This window comes from Pipistrellus kuhlii, unplaced genomic scaffold, assembly GCF_014108245.1.
Source record: "Pipistrellus kuhlii isolate mPipKuh1 unplaced genomic scaffold, mPipKuh1.p scaffold_m20_p_1, whole genome shotgun sequence".
Lineage (NCBI taxonomy): Eukaryota > Metazoa > Chordata > Mammalia > Chiroptera > Vespertilionidae > Pipistrellus > Pipistrellus kuhlii.
In genome coordinates this window covers 138,058,360-138,081,119 of record NW_023425404.1, presented here as the reverse complement: position 1 = coordinate 138,081,119, position 22,760 = coordinate 138,058,360, and the positions used below count along the sequence as shown (strand labels likewise).

Below are 22,760 nucleotides of genomic sequence, written 5' to 3'. Positions count from 1 at the left end.
GAGGGTCTGCTGAATCAAACGATGAAGGCTTAGATCTGGATGTGTTGAGTTAGTATAGCACTGGGGTGTTGATCTGTGAGTGCCTTGGGTGGGGCCTGGATGAGGCTGGTTGACCTATTTGGAAATGTCTTTTGTGTGAAGTGTATCATTGGGCATGTGAAGGTATTATTGATATGAGAAAATGCTAAGTAACTGATTTACTATCTGAAAAGGGATTTACTATCGGGGAAAGGAAGGGAGGAAGAGACTGAACATAAACTGTGCACCTATGGATGAGGACAATGGGGGATGGGGAGGGGTCTGAGGGTGGGGTGGGAACCTGGTGGAGGGGGGAAGAAATGAGGAATCTTTGTTATAATATGAACAATAAAGATTGATTTTAAAAAATAAATAAATAAAAGAAAAAGAAAAAGAAAAAAAAAGAAAGTGGCATCCCGTCTTGTTCTTAGAGATAGTTTTAGTTTTTGCCCATTGAGAATGTTGGCTGTAGGTTTGTCTTATATGGCTTTTATTATGTTGAGGTATGATCCTTCTATTCCCACTTTGCTGAGAGTTTTTATCAAGAAAGGTTGTTGGATTTTGTCAAATGCTTTTTCTGCTTCAACTGATATGACTGTGATTTTTGTCTCTCGAGTTGTTTATGTGATGTATCACATAATATCGATTTGCAGATATTGTACCATCCTTACATCCCCAGAATAAATCCTATTTGGTCATGGTGTATGCTCTTTCTAATGTAATGCTGGATCTGATTTGCTAAGATGTTGTTGAGAATTTTGGCATCTATGTTCATGAGCGATAATGGCCTATAATTCTCTTTATTTGTATTGTCTTTATCCGGTTTTGGCATTCTATTCTGACTTCATAGAAAGAGCTTAGAAATGTGCCTTCCTCTTGAATTTTTTAGAATAGTCTGAGGAGTACAGAATTTAGTTCTTCTTTGAATGCTTGATAAAACTCTCCTGTGAGGCCATTGGGTCCAAGGCTTTTGTTTATTGGAAGGTTGTTGTTTTTATATTATTACTGTTTCAATTTCCTCCATACTTACTGGCCAATTCACATTTTTTTATTCTTCCTAATTGAGTTTTGGATGTCATATTTTTCTAGGAACATGTCCATTTCTTCTAGGTTGACCAGTTTGTTGGACTAGAGTTGCTCATACTATTTTTTTTTTTTTACGATTGTTTGTATTTCTATGGGGTCTGTTGTTATTTTGCCTCTTTCATTTCTGATTTTGTTTATTGGGGTCCTTTCTCATTACTTCTTAATAAGCCTGGCTAGAGGTTCATCAATCTTGTTTATCCTTTTAAAGAACCAGCACTTGGTTTCATTGATCTTTTGTTTTGTTTTGTTTTGTTTTTGTTGGTTGTTTGTTTTGTTTTTTGGGCCTCTATGTCATTATATTTCTGCTCTGTTCTTCCTTCTGCTCATGCTGGCTTTTCTTGTTGCTCTCTTTCTAATTCTTCAAGGTGCAGAGTTAGATTGTTTATTACCAGTTTTTCTTGGGTTTTTTTTTGTTTGTTTGGTTGGTTGGTTTGTTTTGTTTTGTTTTTGAGGTAGGCCTGTAATACTATGAATTTCCCTCTCAGGACTGCTTTCACTGTGTTCCATAGATTTTGGATTGTTGTGTTTTTAATGTCATTCGTTTCCAGAATACATTTTTTTTAATTTCTTCTTTGATGTCTTTGGTAACCCAATCACTGTTTATTATTTAGCCTCCAAGTGTTTGAATTTTTGTGAACATTTTTTTGTATTTTATTTCTAATATTATGCCATTGTTATCTGAGAAGATGCTTGAAATGATTTCAATCTTCTTGAATTTGGAGAAACTTTGCCTGTGACCCAATATGTAGTCTATCTTTGAAAATGTTCCATGCACACTTGAGAAGAATGTATATTCTGTAGTTTTGGGGTGGAATGTTCTGAAGATGTCAATTAAGTCCATCTGTTCTAGTGAGTCTTTTAGGATTTCTGATTCTTTGTTGATTTTTTTACTAGAAGATTTATCCAATGATGTTAATGGGGTATTAAAGTCTCTTACTGTGATTGTATTGCTGTCAATTTCTTCCCCAATATCAGAAATTCTTTTACATATTTGGGTGCTCCTGCATTGAGTACATATATGTTTACCAGAGTTATATCCTCTTGTTGTATCAATTCCTTTAAAATTATGATGAAGGCCCCTGATGGCCTTCCTTGTCTCTTGTTATGACCTTCACTTGGAGGTCTATTTTGTCAGGTATAAATATTGCTACCCCAGTTTTGTTTTTTCTTTCATTTCAATTTGCCTGAAAGATGTTTTTCCATCCCTTCACTTTCAGTCTGTGTGAGTCCCTTATTCTGAGGTAGTTCTCTTGTAGACAGCATATATATGGGTCATGTTTCCTTAGCCATTCAGTCACTTTATATCTTTGATTGGAGCATTCAGTCCATTTACATTTAATGTTATTACTGACTAGAGGCCTGGTGCACAAGATTTGTGCATGGGAAAGGGTCTCTCAGCCCAGCTTAGACCCACTTGCAATCCAGGACCCTTCAGGGGATGTATGACTGCTGGTTTAGGCCTGAACCCACAGGGATCCCACAGGGTTTGGGCCTAAACTGGCAGTCGGACAGCCTTCTCACAATCCAGGACCTCTGGCTCCTAACTTCTGGCCTGCTTGTCTGCCTAGTCACCCCTAACCACTCACCTGCCTGCCTCATCACCCCTAACCCCTCTGCCTGATCTCCTCTAACCTCTGTCAGCCTGCCTAATCAATCCTAACCACTCACCTATCTGCCTGTTTGCCCCTAACCACTCACTTGCTCACTTAATTGTCCCTAACCACCTCTGCCTGCTTGCTTGTTTTCCCTAAACATTCGCCTGCCTGCCTGCCTGATTGCCCCTAACCACTAGCCTATCTGCCTTATCGCCCCTAACCACCCTGCCTGCCTGTGTGATTGCCCCTAACTACTCACCTGCTTCATCGCCCCTAACCATCACCTGCTGCTTCATTACCCCTAAGCATTCTGCCTGTGTACCTAATCACCCCTAATCACCTCTGCCTCAGCCCCCACCACCATGGGTGTTCTGGAAGGACATCTGGAAAGACGTCTAAAAGGTTATTTGGCTGTCCAGTCTAATTAGCATATTACACTTTTATTATTATAGATAGGTACTTGTTTGTAGCCATTTATATTCTTTATGCCTGTGTTCCTTCCTCCCTTTCTATTTCTTCTTTGTACAACAGTCTCTTTAGCATTTCTTACATTGCTGGCTTGGTAGTGATAAACTCCCTTAGCCTTTTTTTTTTTGTCTGTGAATCTCCTGATTACCCCTTCAATTTTTCTTTACTAATAAATCTTTATTGTTCAGATTTTTACAGTTGTTCCTTTTATCCCCCATAGCTCCTCTCCACCCAGTTCCCACCCCACCTTCCATCCTTATTTCCCCCCCACTATCCTCATCCATAATTTATAATTTTGGTCCAGTATCCTCACACCCCTTTCCCCTGAGAATTGTCAGTCCACTCCCTTTCTATGCCATGATTCTATTATATTCACCAGTTTATTATGTTCATCAGACTTTTTATTCACTTAATTTTTAGATTCACTTATTGATAGATATGTGTTTGTTGTCACTTCATTGTTCATAGTTTTTCTCTTTACCTTTTTCTTCTTCTTTCTCTTCTTAAAGAATACCCTTCAGCATTTCATATAATACTGGTTTGGTGGTGATGAACTCCTTTAGCTTTTTCTTATATGTGAAGCTCTTTATCTGACCTTAAATTCTGAATGATAGCTTTGCTGGGTAGAGTAATCTTGGTTGTAGGTTCTTGGTGTTCATCACTTTGAATATTTCTTGCCACTCTCTTCTGGCCTGCATAGTTTCTGTTGAGATATCAGTTGACATTCATATGGGTAACTAACTGTTATTCTCTTGCTGCTTTCAAGATTCTCTCTGTCTTTTGCTCTTAGCATTTTAATTATGATGTCTTGGTCTGATCCTCTTTGGATTCCTTTTGTTTGGGGTTCAGTGTGCTTCCTGTACTTGTAAGTCTATTTCTTTCACGAGGTAGGGAAAGTTTCCTGTCATTATTTCTTTAAATAAGTTCTCAGTATCTTGCTCTCTCTTCTTCTGACACAAACATAATTCGAATGTTGGTATGCTTAAAGATGTCCCAGAGGCTGCTTACACTATCTTCATATTTTTGGATTCTTTTTGCTTTTTGCTTTTCTGGTTGGGTGTTTTTTTGCTTCTTCATATTTCAAATCTTTGACTTGATTCTTAGGATTCCCATAGTCTGCTGTTGGATCTCTGTATATTATTCTTTATTTCAGTCAGTATATGCTTAATTTCTAGTTGGTTCTTTTTCATATACTCAAGGATCTCACTAAATTTATCAGCCTTTTCTAGAAAATTCTTGAGTAACCTTATAACCATGGTTTTGAACTCTATATCCAGTAGTTTGCTTTCCTCCATTTCTCGTTTGTGACCCATTTATTGTATTTGTCTCCACATTTTGGCTTCTTCCCTGAGTTGATAGTGTGGCTTTGTGTGCTAGATGTCCTATAGGGCCCAGTGGCTCACCCTCCCTAATTAGGTGGAAATTCTTGGTGCACCCCTGTGTGGGCTGTGTGCACATTCTTATTGTAGTTAAGCCTTGGTTGTTGTTGATATCACTGGGAGGAATTGACATCCAGGCCAACTCGTTGTGAGGATCAGTTGTGTCTATGATGGGAGAACTTCTGTGCTGGAGACACCTATATGGGGCAAGACTTGCTTCAGTGGGGCTTTGGTGCTTATTGAGTCTGCACCCTGAGTGTGTCTCTTATGGATCTGAATAGTTGTAGCTTGTATGGTCTCTCTCTGACCACTGGGTACATTGGCTTTTGGATCTCCAAGGAGAGAAGCCACTGTGCAGAAACTACAGAGATATCTGCAGATTCCCTTTCTTTGTTTGGGGTTTGTAGATGCCTAGAGGAGGCTCAGATATGAAGCAATGCTGTTGAGCCTTGAGTCTTCTTTTGGAGGCTCTGGGCCTTTTTGACCCAGCTTCAGTACGTTAGGTTTCAGATTTCAAAGGGCCAGGCCATTCATATGCAAAAGCCTCTGTGCACAAATTATGTGGGGTGGGTCTCAGGAAAACACCGGTGTGGAGCAAACAACAATGCTGATCGTCAGCCCTGCCTGAAAGAGGTCCTGTGTCTCTGTGTCCCACAGCACTATTCAGGAACAACTATCACTTCAAGCACTTTTGATAGAAAGCCGCCCTGGAGTCCCGTCCAATGCCAGACAGTCCAATTTCTCCCCATATGATTCTGGGTCCCTAGAGTCCCACCTGGAACTGGAGTTCAGAGCAGTTGAGAGCTTGTGTTTCCCTCCCAATTGAAAAAGAGAACAGTGTACTCAGTTGCCAGCCCTTTCTGTGTGCACACCTTCGTACTTCTGTACTTCACTTCTGCACCTTTGCTCCTCCTCTGAGTCTGAATGTGCTTTTCTCTTTCCTCCTAGTTGTAGAATTTCCACTCAGGCAGCCTTCCCATGGTTCTGGATGATACCCATTTTGTCTTTTAGTTGTAGTTTTAAAGTGGTTGTGTGAGGCAGGAGGTTCAGATGTTTACCCATGCTGCCATCTTTGTTTCCTCCCCTTAGATTTTGAATAATTTTGCTGAATAGAGTATTCTTGGGTTAAGTTCCTTGTCTTGCATCATTTTGTGTACTTCATTTCATTCACTCTGGCCTTATGTGTTTCTGTTGATAAATCATTTGATAATCTGATTTATGATGAGATTCATTGTAGATAACTCTGTCTCTCTCTTGCAGCCTTTAAGATTCTCTCTTTGTCATTTACATTTGCTATGATACTGATGATGTGTCTTGGTGTGGGTCTTTTGGGGTTCATCTTCTTTGGGACTCTCTGTGCATATGTGACTTTTTTCTTCCACATATTCGGGAAGTTTTCTGTCATTATTTCTTCAAATATATTCTCTAATCCTTGCTACTCTTCTTGTCCTTCTGGCACCCCTATTATACACATGTTACTTCTTATTATGTTGTTCCAAAGCTTCGCTTAGGCTCTCCTCCTGCTTTCTAATTTTTTCTCCAGTTGCTGTTCAGTTTGGGCTTTTTTTCTCTACTTATCTTCCAACTCACTAATTTCGTCCTGCCCTTCTCCTATTATTCTACTGTGGAAACCTTTCATTGTGCTTTTGATTATAGCTATATCACTTTTTATTTCTTCCTTATTCTTGCATAGGTTGTTGATTTTCTCATCCATCCAGTTTATGAACTGTATGACCATTACTCTGAATTATTTTTCTGACATATTTCATGCCTCCATTTCATTTAGTTCCCCTCTTGCTGATTCCTCCTTTACTTGCCTTTGGGGATTGTTTCATTGTCTCTCCAGTTTTGTTATCACCAAAAGGTCTAAGCTTCAAGTTACAGGGGCCTGAGGCACATACATTGTGGCACCTGAGCATCAATGAAAAGCTCAGGCACTGAAAGTTGTGGTTTCCCTGGGTCAGTGGGAGCTGCACATGCTGAGAGTCCATCCACTTGAGAGTCGGCCCTCTCAGGGGTGCGTGGCACAGCTGCTATGAGTCAGCCACAGTGCCCCAAGGTGTGTGTGCATCAAGAATAAGGGTCCTGTAACTTGATGTGGCTGCCTCAGGTTAGCTAGGGCCCTGTGCACACACCGAGAATCATACTCCCCACATGTGTTGCTGAGAATCAGAGTCCCTGTGCATGTGCACTGTGAATCAGAGTCACGGGCACTTGGTTTGATCACCTTGGGTCAGTGGGGGTCTCGCATGCACTCCTAGATTCAGAGTCCCTGCATGCATGCGGCAAGAATCAGAGTCATGTGCACTCAGTTCAGCCCCCACAGGTCAGCTGGGTGCCTCCATGTAAAAAATCAGAGTCCCTACAAGTGTGTGCCCGAGAATCAGAGTCATGGACTTGCTAGGGGGCTGGGTTACATAGCCACCCTGTGTCAGTGGGAGGCCTGCTCACACAACACAGGTTGCATGGGTCCTATGCTGCTGCAGTGGGCCAGTGGGATGAAGACATGCTCTGTGACTCACAGGAATCTGTGGCCTGGGTGGCTGGAGTCTTGGTTTCCATACGTCTGCAGCTGTGGTAGCAGGTCTTTGTCCAGAGTGGCTGTAGTATCTTGGTTTTCATCTGAGGCCAGTCTGGGTAGTGGTGTGGCTGGGTTCCCAGTCATAGCAGTTCTGCCCTTCAAGATGGTGTGGTTTCTGTGCCAGCGCCAGCTGCCTGGGAATGCTTGCAGGGCAGCAGGGTCTTGCAGTCTAAGACCACCTGGTCCGCCAGACCCCATAAGTCCTGCAGGATCTAACTGTCCTTAACACACACACACACACACACCACATTCTACACATTCCTCTTTTGCTCCTTCACTCACACTTTCTTCCTCACTGCCGTCCTGCCAGTCACCATCTTCCTATCACCTGATTGTGCCTAAATTAAACCTTTAAATTATAACTTTTAAAATTCTAACAATTTTAATAAATTTATAGTATAAATAAAAAAATATAACAGCTCTATAATTTTGTTTGCAACCAGAATTTAAGTAATATTTTAAAATACATAGCTCCAAATTATATCTGTTTGGCAGAACTTCCAAAAAATTAAAATTTGCAATTTAGGTTTGCTCAGAAGAATTACAAGGCAAATTGTCATACCCTGCCACGTAATACTTAAACATTTATCTTAATGAATATGGGAAATGAATGAATGAATAAGGTTTTATGTCAATAAAGATCTGAAGAATTGGTGCCATATAATGAAATTGTGTTATATTTTTTTTAACAGATAATAAGTTTCATAAATTTTACATTACTACATCAAAGAATTTAAATTGGAACAAGTGTTAAACTTTTTTTAATTAAAGACTTTATTAATATTAAGGAAGATATTAAAACAAGTTTTTATTGTCAATGGCAAGATATATTCCTATGAAAAATATTCAGATTGAATAAAAAATATTTTTTAATAAAAGTTCACAGTAGAGTGGAAGTCATGATATATTCAAAAGATGTATTGAAACAATATTGTGTATAAAATAGAATTAAGTAGAACTCAAGAATAATAAATTTAAAAACTCACAACCATGCATTAAAGTATTATATTCATGCTATTATATCTTATATATTGTTATATTACCAGGAAATGCTTAAATCCAAAGACCCTAGAATATAGTAGTTAAATTTATTCTTTTTAGTCAATAGGATAAATGGGAGGAAAGCAAAAACCTACAAATTCTTTCTTTAAATTCAAATTTTAAAATTAAACTCATTTTTCAGATCTGTAGTCAATTAATTACAAAAGCATTAGTAAAACTTATGTATCTACTCCACTAACTACAGTTATATAAAAAAACAAGCAGAATGAAAGGTTCTTTTTTAAAAAAATATATATTTTATTGATTTTTTACAGAGAGGAAGAGAGAGGGACAGAGAGTTAGAAACATCGATGAGCAAGAATCATCAATCAGCTGCCTCTTGCACACCCCCTACTGGGGATGTGCCCGCAACCAAGGTGCATGTCCTTGACCGGAATCGAACCTGGGACCTTTCAGTACGCAGGCCAATGCTCTATCCCACATGTGTCAAACACAAGGCCCGCGGGCCAAATCCGTCCCGCCAGGCCTTGCAATGTGGCCCACACCGCGCTGTCATCACTGCACTCCGCTGCGTTTCCATAACAATGACAGTTTATGACTGTTCAGTAAACCATTCGGCCCGCAATTTAGGCTGGATTTTAGATTTTGGCCCCTTCTCTGATTGAGTTCGACACCCCTACTCTATCCATTGAGCCAAACCGGTTTCGGCAGAATGAAAGATTCTTGTCCTCCAAGAATGGTTTAATTGGGGATTGTTGCATAACTCTTTAAATTCCATATGTAACAAATAATGTTATTCAAATTAGTTATAAGTTCAGACAAAAGAAAATCAATCCTACAGAACTCTGGCACATCAATAATAAAAAGACAATCCAACTTTAAAATGGGCAAAGAATCTGACTAGACATATTTCTAAAGAAGATATATAAAGGGCCAATAAGTGCATGAAAGGGTATTCAATGTCATTAGTCTCTGGGAACTTCAAATCAAAATCACAATGATATGTGACTTCACACATACCAGAATGGCTATCAAAAAGATAAAATATAGCAAGTGTTTCAAAGATGTGGAGGAACTGGAACCTTCAGACTTTGGCAGACTTAACTGCCTTATAAAACAGTTCCACAAAAAGTTAAACATAGGAGTTATGATATTACCCAGCAGTCTCAATCCCAGATATATATTCAAGAGAAATGAATACATTGTAAACTAATATTCAAAGCATCATTATTCTTCTGCTCATTATTCTTATGCTTTTAGTTAGCATATTAGTATACTAATTATTTTTATTCTTGGCCAAAAAGTGTAAACAATCTAAATGACCATCAATCAATAAATGGATAAACAAAACGTGGTAATCCATACAATAAAATAGTATTCAGCCATAAAAAGAAATATAATATTGATATGTGTTACAACATGAAAAAAATTATGCCAAGTAAAATAAGCCAGTCAGAAAGGACAAGTAATGTATGATTCCATTTATATAAAATGTCCAGATAGGCAAATCTACAAAATCAAAAAGGAGATTAGTGATTGCCTAGAGCTGTGATGATTAGGGGATATGGGAATTACTGCTAATTGGGGTGAGTTAAATAGTCTAAATTGATTGTGGTGATTGTTGCATAACTCTAAATTGCGTATTTTAAATGGATGCATATGATATATGAATTATCTATATATATAGAAAAGGCTAACATGCAGAGAGAGTATTCCTGCAGGAGTGAGACCGGGAGTTCTCTCTCTCGCTATGACCAGTTCATGCGCTGACCACCAGAGGGTGGTGCAGAAAGAAGGGAGGGGGCAGCCAGCAGCCAGAAGACCCCAATCAGCCCTGATCACCAGCCAGGCCTAGGGACCCTACCCATGCACGAATTTCATGTTCCAGGACTCTGGTATCTTAATAAAGCTGATTGTCTTTAAAGGCAAACTTGTAACTTTAAAAAGTGGTGAATTTTGATGCACACTAAATAACATGGGGGGAAAAACTACATTGAGAAACAAATCTAAAAACATTACATCCCCTCATCTAACATGTGTGGTAATTTCCCCCTTATAGGAAGATAAAAGGAAGAAATTGCCCTGAATTAGCCAGAACTAGAGGGTTCAGAGGAAGAACTTTATAAAGATATGAGAACCGTAGAAGGTAGCTGAACTATAGTAAGCCAAAAAGAGAATTATGAAGGGTCAGTAGAAGCCAGAAATCTGGGTGAGATCCAAGGTAACAACAGAAAGAGCAATGGGTTCCATATAAATAAAGAGTATTCTAAAACAGTTTCAAGAGATTACTACTTATAATTAATTTTTGTGTGCCATAATTAATTTCAGAGCATCAGCTGAATTTATTTTTTTATTTATTTTTTACACTATTACAGATGCCTCCCATTTTCCCCCTCTTTGCCCACTTCCACCCAGCCTTTGCCCCCCTCCCTCTAGCTATCACCACACTGTTTCAGAAGAAAAGAAATACCGTATTTTTCGGACCATAAGACGCACTTTTTTTCCCCCCAGAAGTGGGGGGGAAAAGTCCCTGCATCTTATGGTCCAAATATAGCCTACACATATACTTTAAAAAAAAAAAGTTTTTTTACTTGCCCGGCTCTGTGTGGTCTCTGTGTGCTTGCCCGGCTGTAAAATGGTTCTAAATGCTGCTGTTTACTTTACAGGGTTGATTACATGTGTTTATGACTGTGATGTTGGGTTTTAATGCACATAAAATATTTTAGGACACTATTTGTTTCAGAATCTTTTTTTCTTCATTTCCCTTCTCTAAAAACTGGTGCGTCTTATGGTCCGGTGCGTCTTATGGTCCGAAAAATACGGTAATAAGAATTAGAGCAGAAAAACAATGAAATTGAAAATAAGAAATGAATAGAGGCAATGAATAAAGGCAAAATCTTGTTCTTTAAAAAAATTAATAAAATCTATAACTTTCTAACCAAACAAACTAAGAAAAAACAAGGACAAGTTACTAATATCAGAAATGAAGAAGAGGGCATCACTACAGTTCCCGTGGACATTAAAACAATAATCAGTTAATACTATAAATAACACTATGCCCATACATTTGATAATCTAGATTAAATGGACAAATTCCTTGAAAAACTCAATCTGCCAAACTCACACAAAAAGAAACAAGATGATCTGAATAGGCCTATGTTTATTAAAGATTGAATTAATAATTAATAACTTTCCAAATCCAGGGCCAGATGGGTTCATTAGTGAATTTACCAAACATTTGAGGAAGATATTTATAATCTCTTTCAGAGGATAGAAGCAGAATACTTCTTAATTTATTCTCTATGAGACAAGCATTACCCAATACCAATACTAGACAAAGAAATTACAAGTAAAGAAAACTACAGACCAGCATCTCTCATGATTCTAAATTTATACTTTTTATTCTGTTGGAAATTTATAATTGTTATTCTATGAAAACAATTATACTACATTATTTTGTTATGTTTTTCTAATACTTCTATAAATAATATTTTAATTGCTGATTTATATTTAGGGGAAGACCAAAGAAATCAAATGCACGGAAAATTCTTAATAGAATTTTAACATTGATTTTTCAACTAAAAATCATTTCTCATTACTCTAAATGAATCCATTTTTAAAATGTTATCCTAGCTGAAACCGGTTTGGCTCAGTGGTAGAGCGTTGGTCTGCGGACTGAAAGGTCCCAGGTTCAATTCCCGTCAGGGGCATGTACGTTGGTTGCAGGCACATCCCCGGTAGGGGGTGTGCAAGAGGCAGCTGATCGGTGTTTCTCTCTCATTGACATTTCTAGCTCTCTATCTCTCTCCCTTCCTCTCTGTAAAAAATCAATAAAAATATATTTTTTAAAAATAAAAAATAAATAAAATGTTGTCCTATAATCTTCAAGTTTTTAAGTTTAAATATAATAATATATTGAAAAGAGGATAATTTGGGGTATTATTTGCCTACAAGTTCTAAATGAGTAAACCGAAACATAGCTACAAAAAATGTATTTAATGGAATGTTGGGTTTTATATTAATAAACACACTATCCAGAACAAGGAAGATGAAAATCTTACTGGCTACTAATCAGAATACATGAGAATATTGTGTTTAGTTCTAGTATGATATGCTTTTTTAAAAGAGAGATTCACAAACATAAGAAGACCCATTGATAACTTCAAAGAAAAATAAGTTACCATGAAGTTAAATAACGAGATATTCAAAGATATTTAGAACATTAATCCTTACTAGAAAAAATAAAAAGAGACTGAAAAGAAGTCATAGGAAAAGAAAGAATAAATAGGTAGTGAGCAGGAAAGTAAATTTAGGTCAGTTTGTAAAGAAAATTGTTAGAAACAGTGGCCTTACTGAAACAAACAAAAAACTTAGGGTTGGAGAGGCTTTGGTTTTTTTAATTATCAATATAAGAGGTGTTTTAGCAGAGACAGTGATAACTTGACAGATATTTTAAATACAGTTTCTTCCACAATATTCACTGAGTGATAACTAGATACAGTAGATCTAAGAGTACTTTAACCTTGTCATAATAAGATTCAATGAAGTTATCAGAGAACTAGAAAGTAGATGAAACAGCTACTTTTCAACTTACCCTTTTTGCCTCCTGAATTATTATTACTTCATAAAGTCGTGGGAGATGTAATAAATAATTTTTTGGTTGATCTTTCTTGATGTTAATATTTTCATAATATGTCTTTTTCCTTTAAAAATTTAAGAAAGATATTGAGTTCTCAAATTCAAATATATAGTTATATAAACCAACAGAATATTTTACACCAACATTTTCTGCTTAAAAAGTATGCAATAATAAATTTATCTGGGTGTGACAGGCCAATATATTCTATACTTTGTAAAATGCATTTATTTATTTTGGTAAATAGTTCTGCATTTTTCAATTCAGATCATTATAATATACCTATTCTAGTCGAGACCGGTTTGGCTCAACGGATAGAGCGTCGGCTTGGGGACTGAAGGGTCCCGGGTTCGATTCCGGTCAAGGGCATGTACCTTGGTTGCGGGCATATCCCCAGTAGGGGGTGTGCAGGAGGCAGCTGATCGATGACTCTCTCTCATCGATGTTTCTGACTCTCTATCTCTCTCCCTTCCTCTCTGTACAAAATCAATAAAATATATTAAAAAAATAAAATTAAATTAAAAATTAAAAAATAAATAAATAAATAAACCTATTGTAATAATGACTCCAAAAATAAAATAGGATGTGTCAGGAATTTAAATAAAAAGCTACCAAAAAATTCCTATATATTCTATTTATCATTAAAATTCTTTAAAATTTCAAATGCTTTAGCATTTTAATTATTACTAAAATAATAGGGGAAATAGCCCTATGCTATTTATATCATAAAACAATCAAGAAATAAACATAAAGAAAGATCTCTGAAAATGAAAGGGAAGCTTATTATCACTGAAATGTACACAACCTCAAAAAAGATTAAAAACTAAGCAGTGATTAAGTGCCCAAAGTTTGAGGTCAGACAACCTGATGGGAATCATAGCATTGCTATCTACTAACTCTGTGACCTTAAACAAATCACTTAACTTCTCTAAGGGTCAGACAGACTCTCCATCTAATTGGGAATAGCAGTAAACAATTCTCAAGATTGTAATGATTAAAGTAGATAATATTTATGAAGTGTTTAGTGCCTTACATACCCATAATAAGTACCCAATAACTGTTAGCTGTAATAAGCATTATATTATAGGCTATACTGACTATACTGCTATTTTCTTCTATTTCTTAAACAGAATTTTTAAAGTTAGATATGAAACATATCCAGTGAACTATCCAGAACATAAACAGAATGAAAAGCAGGTAATAGAAAAACATAAAAACAACTATTTGACATTGCTATATTTTATGCATTTAACATCTCAGTTCACTATTAAAGGCTGACTTTATGTTTTTTAATACAATTTTTAATAAATGGATTTGTTTTCAAAACTTCAAATACTTTTACAGATAATAAATTTATATTTGAGGGATCAAAAGAGTCACATATCACTTAGGTCTGTCTTTCCCAAACAGAAACCTATGAGTTCATCTTTCCATTTACAGTGGTCAAGAATCTTCACTTTATACTGTATCAAATCTCCCAGAATAATTCTGACGTGATCCAATAAAACAAAAGTTTTTTTTAAAAAGGTAGAAAATTTCAGCTGCCAGAAGAAACCAAGACAACTTCATATAAAATATACAGTGAAAGCAGCAAAACCAAAAACCAGTTATGGAAATGATAATAACTATAATCTGGAATGCAATCAGTACAGATAAATTCTTAAGAGCAAAAGTAAAAATACACATAGAAGAAGAGAAAAAACTGGAAATAACGAAGATCAAATAAAAGTAAAAAATGGAAGGAAAATGGAAGTGGGATAAGGCTGAAGAAGTGAAAAAAGCTGTTCTAAAAATACCACCATATAACCTGGCTGGCATGGCTAAGTGGTTGAGTACTGACCTATGAACCAGGAGGTCATGGTTTGATCCCCAGACAGGGCACATGCATGAGGGCTTGATCCCCAGTGTGGATCATGCAGGAGGCTGACAGTCAATGATCTCATCATTGATGTTCCTCTCTCTCCTCCTCTCTCTTCCTCTCTGAAATTAATCAATACATATATATATATTTTTTAAATACTACATATAAAGTCAGAATAACATGACCAGATAGAGTCCTGATTATGCCTGATGTTTAGTCAAAAGTGTAATAGAGCCGAAACTGGTTTGGCTCAGTGAATAGAGCATCAGCTTGTGGACTGAAAGGTCCCAGGTTCAATTCCAGTCAGGGGCATGTACGTTGGTTGTGGGCACATCCCCAGTAGGGGGTGTGCAAGAGGCAGCTGGTCGATGTTTCTCTCTCATCGACATTTCTAGCTCTTTATCTCTCTCCCTTCCTCTCTGTAAAAAATCAATAAAATATATATTTTTTTAAAAAGTGTAATAGAATGAATGGAAGACAATTACCATAGAACCACTACTTTCAAAAAGGTTAATTTTGTTTTATGTCAATTAAACCTCAATAAAAGTGGCAGGCATGAGATAAAGAAATAGATAAGCAAACCAACCACAATAAAAGAAGATGGTGATATGATTCGAATACTAAATAACAAAAATGTGTGTCAAGGGAACGAGCAGGGTTAAAGCATTTGATAGACTTTGTTTTCTTTGGAAGAATGACAAAGATATTACGTTTAGACCGCATTAGGCTAAATATACATGTTAAAGTTCTAGTGTAACTACTAAAAAAATAAAAATACAAAGTGTATATCCAATATTACAAGAGTGAAAAGGACAGTAGAGTATAAGTTCCCGAAAACAAGGACCATGTTCTATTCTTTTTTCTCAGTTACTAAGTTTAGTACTAGCACGTAGCCAGAATCCACACAATGCTTGTTCAATGAATAAACAGTAGCTGGGGTATCTTACAGGAGTCTAAGCTATATCTACCAGTGGGATATAGATGTGTCTGAATCAATCTAACAAATGAATGGGATAATCGCTGTGAGACGTCTTGTGAGAAAATTTATTCTATGAGAGAAAGTATCATGCAGATAATCTGAACCCTGTTGTTAAAAAATTAATGATAAAAAAAAACGGTCTAGATTCTGAGTACAATATGGTAATGGTTACTCAATTTGGTCTTCCATGGATCGTTGTTTAAGGCCTTACTGTAAAAGTAGGAGAAAATAAAAACAAAGCTATTATATCAGAAATTTTATTCCTAGTTCAATTTCATTAATATTGCCTCAACCTATTGTTATGCCTCTGATCCACACTGAGAATGCCTTCCAAATATATCACATAGTCAGAAGAATAAACCAGAAGCAGGGACAAAATGAAAAATCCAAGGTCAACTTATTTTATATTTTCTCTGATCGTTTGTCTGTTTTATAATGAAAGACAGTATATTTTAGCACTTAGATACATGGGCTATATAATCAATCGAACAGGCCTTAATAGCTACATGATCTTGAATATGTTATTTTTCCTCTTCAATCCTTGTATTTCTCACTAATAAAATACATATATCAATAGTAACTACTAGAAACTGGTGACCATTAAATGAGGTGAAACATGTAAAGCAGGATAGCACAGCATCTGGCTCACAAAAAAGCAATAGTTTTTGTATAGGTTATTCCACAATATAATACTTCCTGGAGATTTTGTACTGATTTTCCCTTTATAGCAGCATAAGCTAGTCTAAATTATTAGAAATACTTTAATGTCATAGCAGTACAATTTATAATAGTTAAGATTTACAAACAGCCTAAGTACCTATCAGTAGATGAGTGGATTAAAAAAATGTGATACATCTACACAATAGAATACTATGCTGCTGTAAAAAGAAGGAATTCTTATCATTTGCAACAGCATAACTGGATTGGAGAGCATTTTGCTAAGTGAAATAAGCCAGAGAAAGGTAAATATCACATGTCCTCACTTATTTGTGGAAAATAATCAACAACATAAACTGATGAACAAAAATAGAAGCATCGAACAGATTGTCCAACCTCAAAAGGAAAGCAGGGATAGGTGGGGGTGGAGTGGAGGTAAGAGATCAATCAAAGGACTTGTATGCATTCATATAAGCATAACCAATGGACACAGACAGTAGGGGGGTGAGGGCATATGCTGGGAGTGGGAGCGGCTGGAGACAGGTCAACGGGGGGAAAAAGGAGACATGTAATACTTTAAACAATAATTTAAATTAAGAAAAAGAATACTTTATAGTAAAAACTATATTAAAGGCATACTTTTTTTTTTTTTTTTTTTTTTTTTTTACTTACTGAACTATATCATACTCTCCAGGACCAGGCCCTGACTTTACAGGTAACTTTAGTCTTCCCAAAGATTTGCCAAAATCTATTCCTTTGTATTTTAAAGTTGCATTGGAAAAACCCTATTAAAAAAAAAAAGTGAATATGAGACATAGTTTAAATAAGTCACTTAAAAATACTTAACTTTATTTAAGTCTAAAGCTAAACCAAAGATAACCTTAGACAAAGGGGTTTATTGGTAAATGAAAGATCTCAAGGTAAGTTATTACTGCAATGCTTATCCCACACCTAAGTCAGCCAGGATTTCTAGAGAAGTGCCTCTCATTTTAGCATGACCTCAAGCGATAAGAACAGTTTTGCTCTTGGCATACATTCATTAAAAAAAAAAAAAAAAAAAGGAACAGTGGCAGAATTGTAGGATTTAGGATTTAGGGAATGGGAAATTCTATTTAAAATGACATTAATTGAATAGAAATAATATTAATTTCAAGAAATCCAATTGAAATTAAAATATCACCAATATATACCGTGTTTCCCCAAAAATAAGACATCCTCCGAAAATAAGACCTAGTGCATGGAAAGATAAGACATCCCCTGAAAATAAGACCTACCGCAACTTTGGGAGAAAAAATTAATATAAGACACTGTCTTATTTTCGGGGAAACAGGGCATTAAATAACTTTAAATTACCTGGTATTTAAAACTCTAACATATTTATGGAAAGTTTTCAGAATAACAGATATATGACAATAAATTAAACATCACCACCATTTCATTTTATTATTATTGCTTGAGGTAATGATCAGTCTTTTAATGTCAAAGGAATTGTTTATGACATAAGGAATCAACAATTATCTTTCTTTTACATCCACTAAAATAGATATTAAAATTACATATAAGGAGAACCCAAGATGGCTGCATAGGTAAATACCTAAACTGCTGCCTTGCATGACAATTTCAAAACTACAAACAAAAGACAAAACATCTATCACCCAGAACCAGAGGAAAGCTAGTTGAGTGGAATTTCTATAACTAGAAGGAAAGAGAAAAGACCATTCAGTGCACAAATGCTGAAAAGCTGAGGTAACGGAGGCGTATGCGATCTGGACTGGCGGCAGATCCCAGCTGGCAACAGGCATTGCTTTCTTCAACTCAAAGGGAGACAAGCTCCCGATTTCTCTAAAATCCAGTTTCTGGGGAGACGTGTGGGAGCCAAACTCCTACAGGGAGAAGCTGGTCTGTCTGCCATCAGGTCTGAAAGTGAGGGTGGCTTGCTTGCAGAGCTGAGCGCAGGAATAAATGCTTGCTGTGCTGGGGTGCTAGACACGGGTACTCAGTCAGAGGCACAGGGACAGCAGGCTGGCAGCCATCGCTGTTTGCAACAACCTAGCCCGATGATGCCCTGAGACCTCGCCCCGCACAACCTACAAACCCACCCAAGCTCCAAGCAGCGGCTTTTGTATATGAATAGCCTTCCCTACCACAGCTTAACCTAGCAAATTTGCAACCCAGTTCAGACAGCTCCAAAACCTCCAAATCTCAAGCAAAGAGGAGAAAAAACTGTAGTTCTCCCTATAGCTCCTGTAGGGTGGCCTCAGACAATAGCTGATCTACACCCCATTGGAGATCCAGAAGCCAGTATACCTAGTGGTCAGTGAGGGATACCAGATTTCAACTCCTCACATCCATAAGTGACACAAGAGGCAGACACAGTGAGCACCAAAGCCCCACTGAAACAAGTCCTGCACCATAAGCGTGTCTCCAGCCCAGCAGTTCTCCCATTATAAAAACAGCGGTTGCCCACAGCCAATTGGCCTAGAGGTCAATTCCTCCCAGTGTACTAATAGCAATCAAAGCTTAACTACAACAAGACTTTGCATTCAGCCCACAAAAGAGTGTACCAAGACCATCCACCTTGGGTGATTGGGGAGGCTGAGCTACTGGCCCCTGTGGGTCACCTACCACACAAAGCCATTCCATCAACACAGGGAAGCAGCCAAAATGCCCAGAAACATGTCACAAATGAAAAAAATGGAGGAAAGCAAACTACAGGATGAAATAGAGTTCAGGACCACATTTATAAGGTTACTCAAGAATTTTCTAAAAACTGCTGAGAAACTTGATTAGACCTTCAAAGACCTTAATGAGAATGACAAAAAAATGAAAAAGGACCAGTCAGAAATTAAGCATACACTGTCAGAAATAAAGAATACACAGAAACTCTACTGTAGATCAATGTACTCCAAGAATCAAACCAAAGATCTGAAATTTGAGGAAACAAAAAACATCTAACCAGAAAAACAAAAAGAAAAAATGATCCAAAAATATGAAGATAGTGTAAGCAGCCTCTGGGACAATTTCAAGCATACCAACATCCGAATTTTTGGGGTGCCAGAAGAGAGAGAGAAAAATATTGAAAACCTATTAGAAGAAATAATGACAAAAAACTTTCCCTACCTGGTGAAATAGACTTACAAGTTCAGGAAGCACACAGAACCCAAACAAGAGGAATCCAAAAAGGATCACACCAAGACACATCATAATTAAAATGCTAAGAGCAAAAGACAAAGAAAGAATCTTGAAAGCAACAAGAGAAAAACAGTTAGTTACCTACAAAGGAGTACCCATACGAATGTCAGCTGATTTCTCAACAGAAACTATGCAGACCAGAAGGGAGTGGCAAGAAATATTCAAAGTGATGAACACCAAGAACCTACAACCAAGATTGCTCCACCAAGCAAAGCTATCCTTCAGAATTGAAGGTAAGACAAAGAGCTTCACAGACAAGAAAAAGCTAAAGGAGTTCATCACCACTAAACCAGAATTACATGAAATGCTGAAGGGTATTCTTTAAGAAGAGGAAGAAGAAGAAAAAGGTAAAGATAAAATTATGAACAACAAAAAGACATCTAATACATACCTACCAACAAGTGAACCTAAAAATCAAGTGAATAAAAAGTCTGAAGAACAGAATCAGAGACAGAAAAGGAGTGGACTGACAATTCTCAGGGGGAAGGAGGTCTAAGGGGTGTGGAAGGAGATCGGACAAAAATCTTACACCTATGGATGAAGACAGTAGCAGGTGTAAGGGCATGGGGTGGGCTGGGGAATCAGAGGGGAGCTAAGGGGGACAAAAACAAGAGAAACACCTGTAATAATCGGAACAATAAAGATTTATTTTTAAAAATTACATATGACCCATTAAAAATTTCACTTTAGAGAAGTTAAAGCACCTGGTTTCAATAAAAAAAATGAAATAACAAAATATAATACAAATACAGTAGCTTTTTTTTTACAACAATTCTCTTCTGTTGACCTAATACTTTATATTTTGAGCAATCATTTAAGAATATTTTTAAAACTCAATTGTTTAAACTGATAGTAAAAGGTGACTTCAAGTATATTTACCTTACTTTTAATTCACATTTATAAAAATAGTTTTAAAAGGAGCTTGAATTATTAAAATAGTTGACATATATGATACTGAATAAAATTCCCATAACATATACTTAAATTTTCTTAGGTAACTGTTACTATTCTAGTATAGTAGAGCTAATCTCTCTCTATTACTGTAACAAATAAAAACAAATAGCAATATTTATAATAATTCTAGTTTTAAATTATATCTGCCCTGCTCTCACCAAATTTTCAAAAGAAGTATCCTCTCTGATAAGAGAAACATGCAAATTGACCGCTCCTTCACTATACCACAAGCCATGCCCATCAGTCAATCAGGCCAAGTATGCAAATTAACCAAACCAAGATGGCAGTTAATTTGCACATTGAGGCCAAAGCAAAGACTGAAGACAGCCTAGTAAGAAGCCAAGTACTGCAGAAAGGAGCGAAGCTGCAGAGAAGCAAGCAAGCGGGGCGGGGAGAAGAGAGGGAAGCAGGCGGGGCGGTGGAGACCACAGCAGGAAGCCCTATTGCAGGAATCTTCCTGCAAGGGCCATCTAGTATAAAATAAGATACAAATTATCAGTGCTACAGACTAAGAGAAGGTATTATTCACATTCTCCAAAACTCTGAGGAATTTCTGTGAAATATATAATAGCACAGCAGAGACTAGAACCAGAAGAGAAACCTCACTGAATGTGAAAAGAACCTCAACTGCACCGTATTAATGTCCCCAGAAAGACAAAAACTGGAAATAAGGATGGACTTTTGGGCAGTGAGTAGGGAGCAATTCTCAAAACTACTAATGCCCTTGGAGATTTGCACCAGTGCCATTACATGAAGTAAAAGGGAATGCTAACTAATATCCACTCTATTTTTGGCATGAATGGTTAAAATAAATCTGAAGCACTGCTATGAGCACCTAATGAAGACAGACTTTCTAGTTAGAAAGGTACCATTCCAGAAAGCTTTCGGATGCTAAACAAAATCCAAAAAGAAGCTGACGTGGCACTAAAATTCCCTACAAGGTCAAAATGCCTTTTACTTTCTAGAATGTACCACTAAGAACAAGCCTTCTGATATTATAAAATGCAAACATAATAAAACTGAACTTTCCCTTCTACACCCTCCTGATGTTAAAGAATTAAACAGGGGCCCACACAAACTCTGACAGAACTTTGATATTTGCATGAAGTGAAATGGAACTTTGTTGATTCTTTTTTCATAGATGCAATCTCATAGAGAAACAAAATGACAGTTTTCTAAAGCTTTCCCCTACTTTGATTTTAGTAAATCCCCTTGCTCATTCCTTGCTTAAGGGGATGTTTGAGCTGAGAGAAACAGTTACCAGCTATATCCAAGTAAGATTCAGACATGTTTTGGAATGTCTGGTGAACAAATAGAGCAATCCAACCAGAAGATGAATGTGAAATCTAATCCTATGGGAAGAAGGTAATCATGATGTCCCTCACCCAGCAAGAAAATCTTAGTTGCAAGAGTAGCAATGCCAAATACTGAGTCTTTTCTGTTAAATGTATTTGCCTCCTAACAGACAGCCCCTACTGGATTTACACCTGTGTCCCATAGTGTGCAAAGGGTCTATGAGAAAAATCTAGAAGACCTGTTTCATAAAAACACCAGTAAAGATCAGTATGACTTGTAGACCACTCTAACAGAGATTAATGCAAAGGAAGAGCAGCATTATCCCTCCAACTTCTAGCTCAACACGCAACTTTAGTTGTGATCAAGTGCACCGGTGGAAATGCCCAGCAGAGAGCTCCATCTGGCAGGAGACTGACATGTCTGGAGGAGCAATAGCTGCCTCAGTGGAAACAGACTTGTTCAGGAGTATGGTTGAGACAACCCCAGAGAACTTCCAAAAACACCTGAAAAGGGGAACTTTGCAGAAAGCTACCTCAATAGTAGACAACAAACATATATTTGAGTTATGAACATAACTGTGACTCTATATTACAATCTAATGAAGCCTGGGAAAACTTGTTACATAAATAGGAAGTATTAATCCTTATTTCCACTAGGAATATTTCCAACACTGTAAGTGGTCTCAATATGCTTAGATTAGTCTGGCCAGTGTGGTTCAGTTGTTGAGCACCGACCTATAAACCAGGAGGTCACAGAGTGTTTCCTGGTCAGAGCACATGTCCAGGTTGTTGGCTCAATCCCAATAGGGAGTGTGCATAGGCAGCCATTCAATGATTCTCTCTCATCATTGATGTTTCTATCTTTCTCTCCCTCTTCCTTCCTCTCTGAAATCAATGAAAACATTTTTTAAATACACTTAGATTATTGATATACATATCCCTGCCAATAAATTGTAACACAAACAGCAAAAAAGCATTTTCCCCTCTTCACTATGGACGTTTAGCTTTAACACACTATGAAGTACAACCTATAAAGCACTAGTAGTAGTAATAGGGG

At 37.0% G+C, this 22,760-nt stretch overlaps 1 protein-coding gene across 1 annotated transcript in view; it reads right to left on the bottom strand.

The window, feature by feature from the left end:
• The window catches only part of STPG2 (sperm tail PG-rich repeat containing 2), a 144,850-nt gene that overhangs the window by 87,424 nt on the left and 34,666 nt on the right, over positions 1–22,760 (bottom strand). The window contains exons 4-5 of the mRNA XM_036443056.2: positions 16,935–17,047; positions 12,724–12,832 (exon numbers count right to left, since the gene is read on the bottom strand). Coding sequence (XP_036298949.1) covers positions 12,724–12,832; positions 16,935–17,047 — 222 coding nt within the window. The remainder of the gene's footprint in view (positions 1–12,723; positions 12,833–16,934; positions 17,048–22,760) is intronic.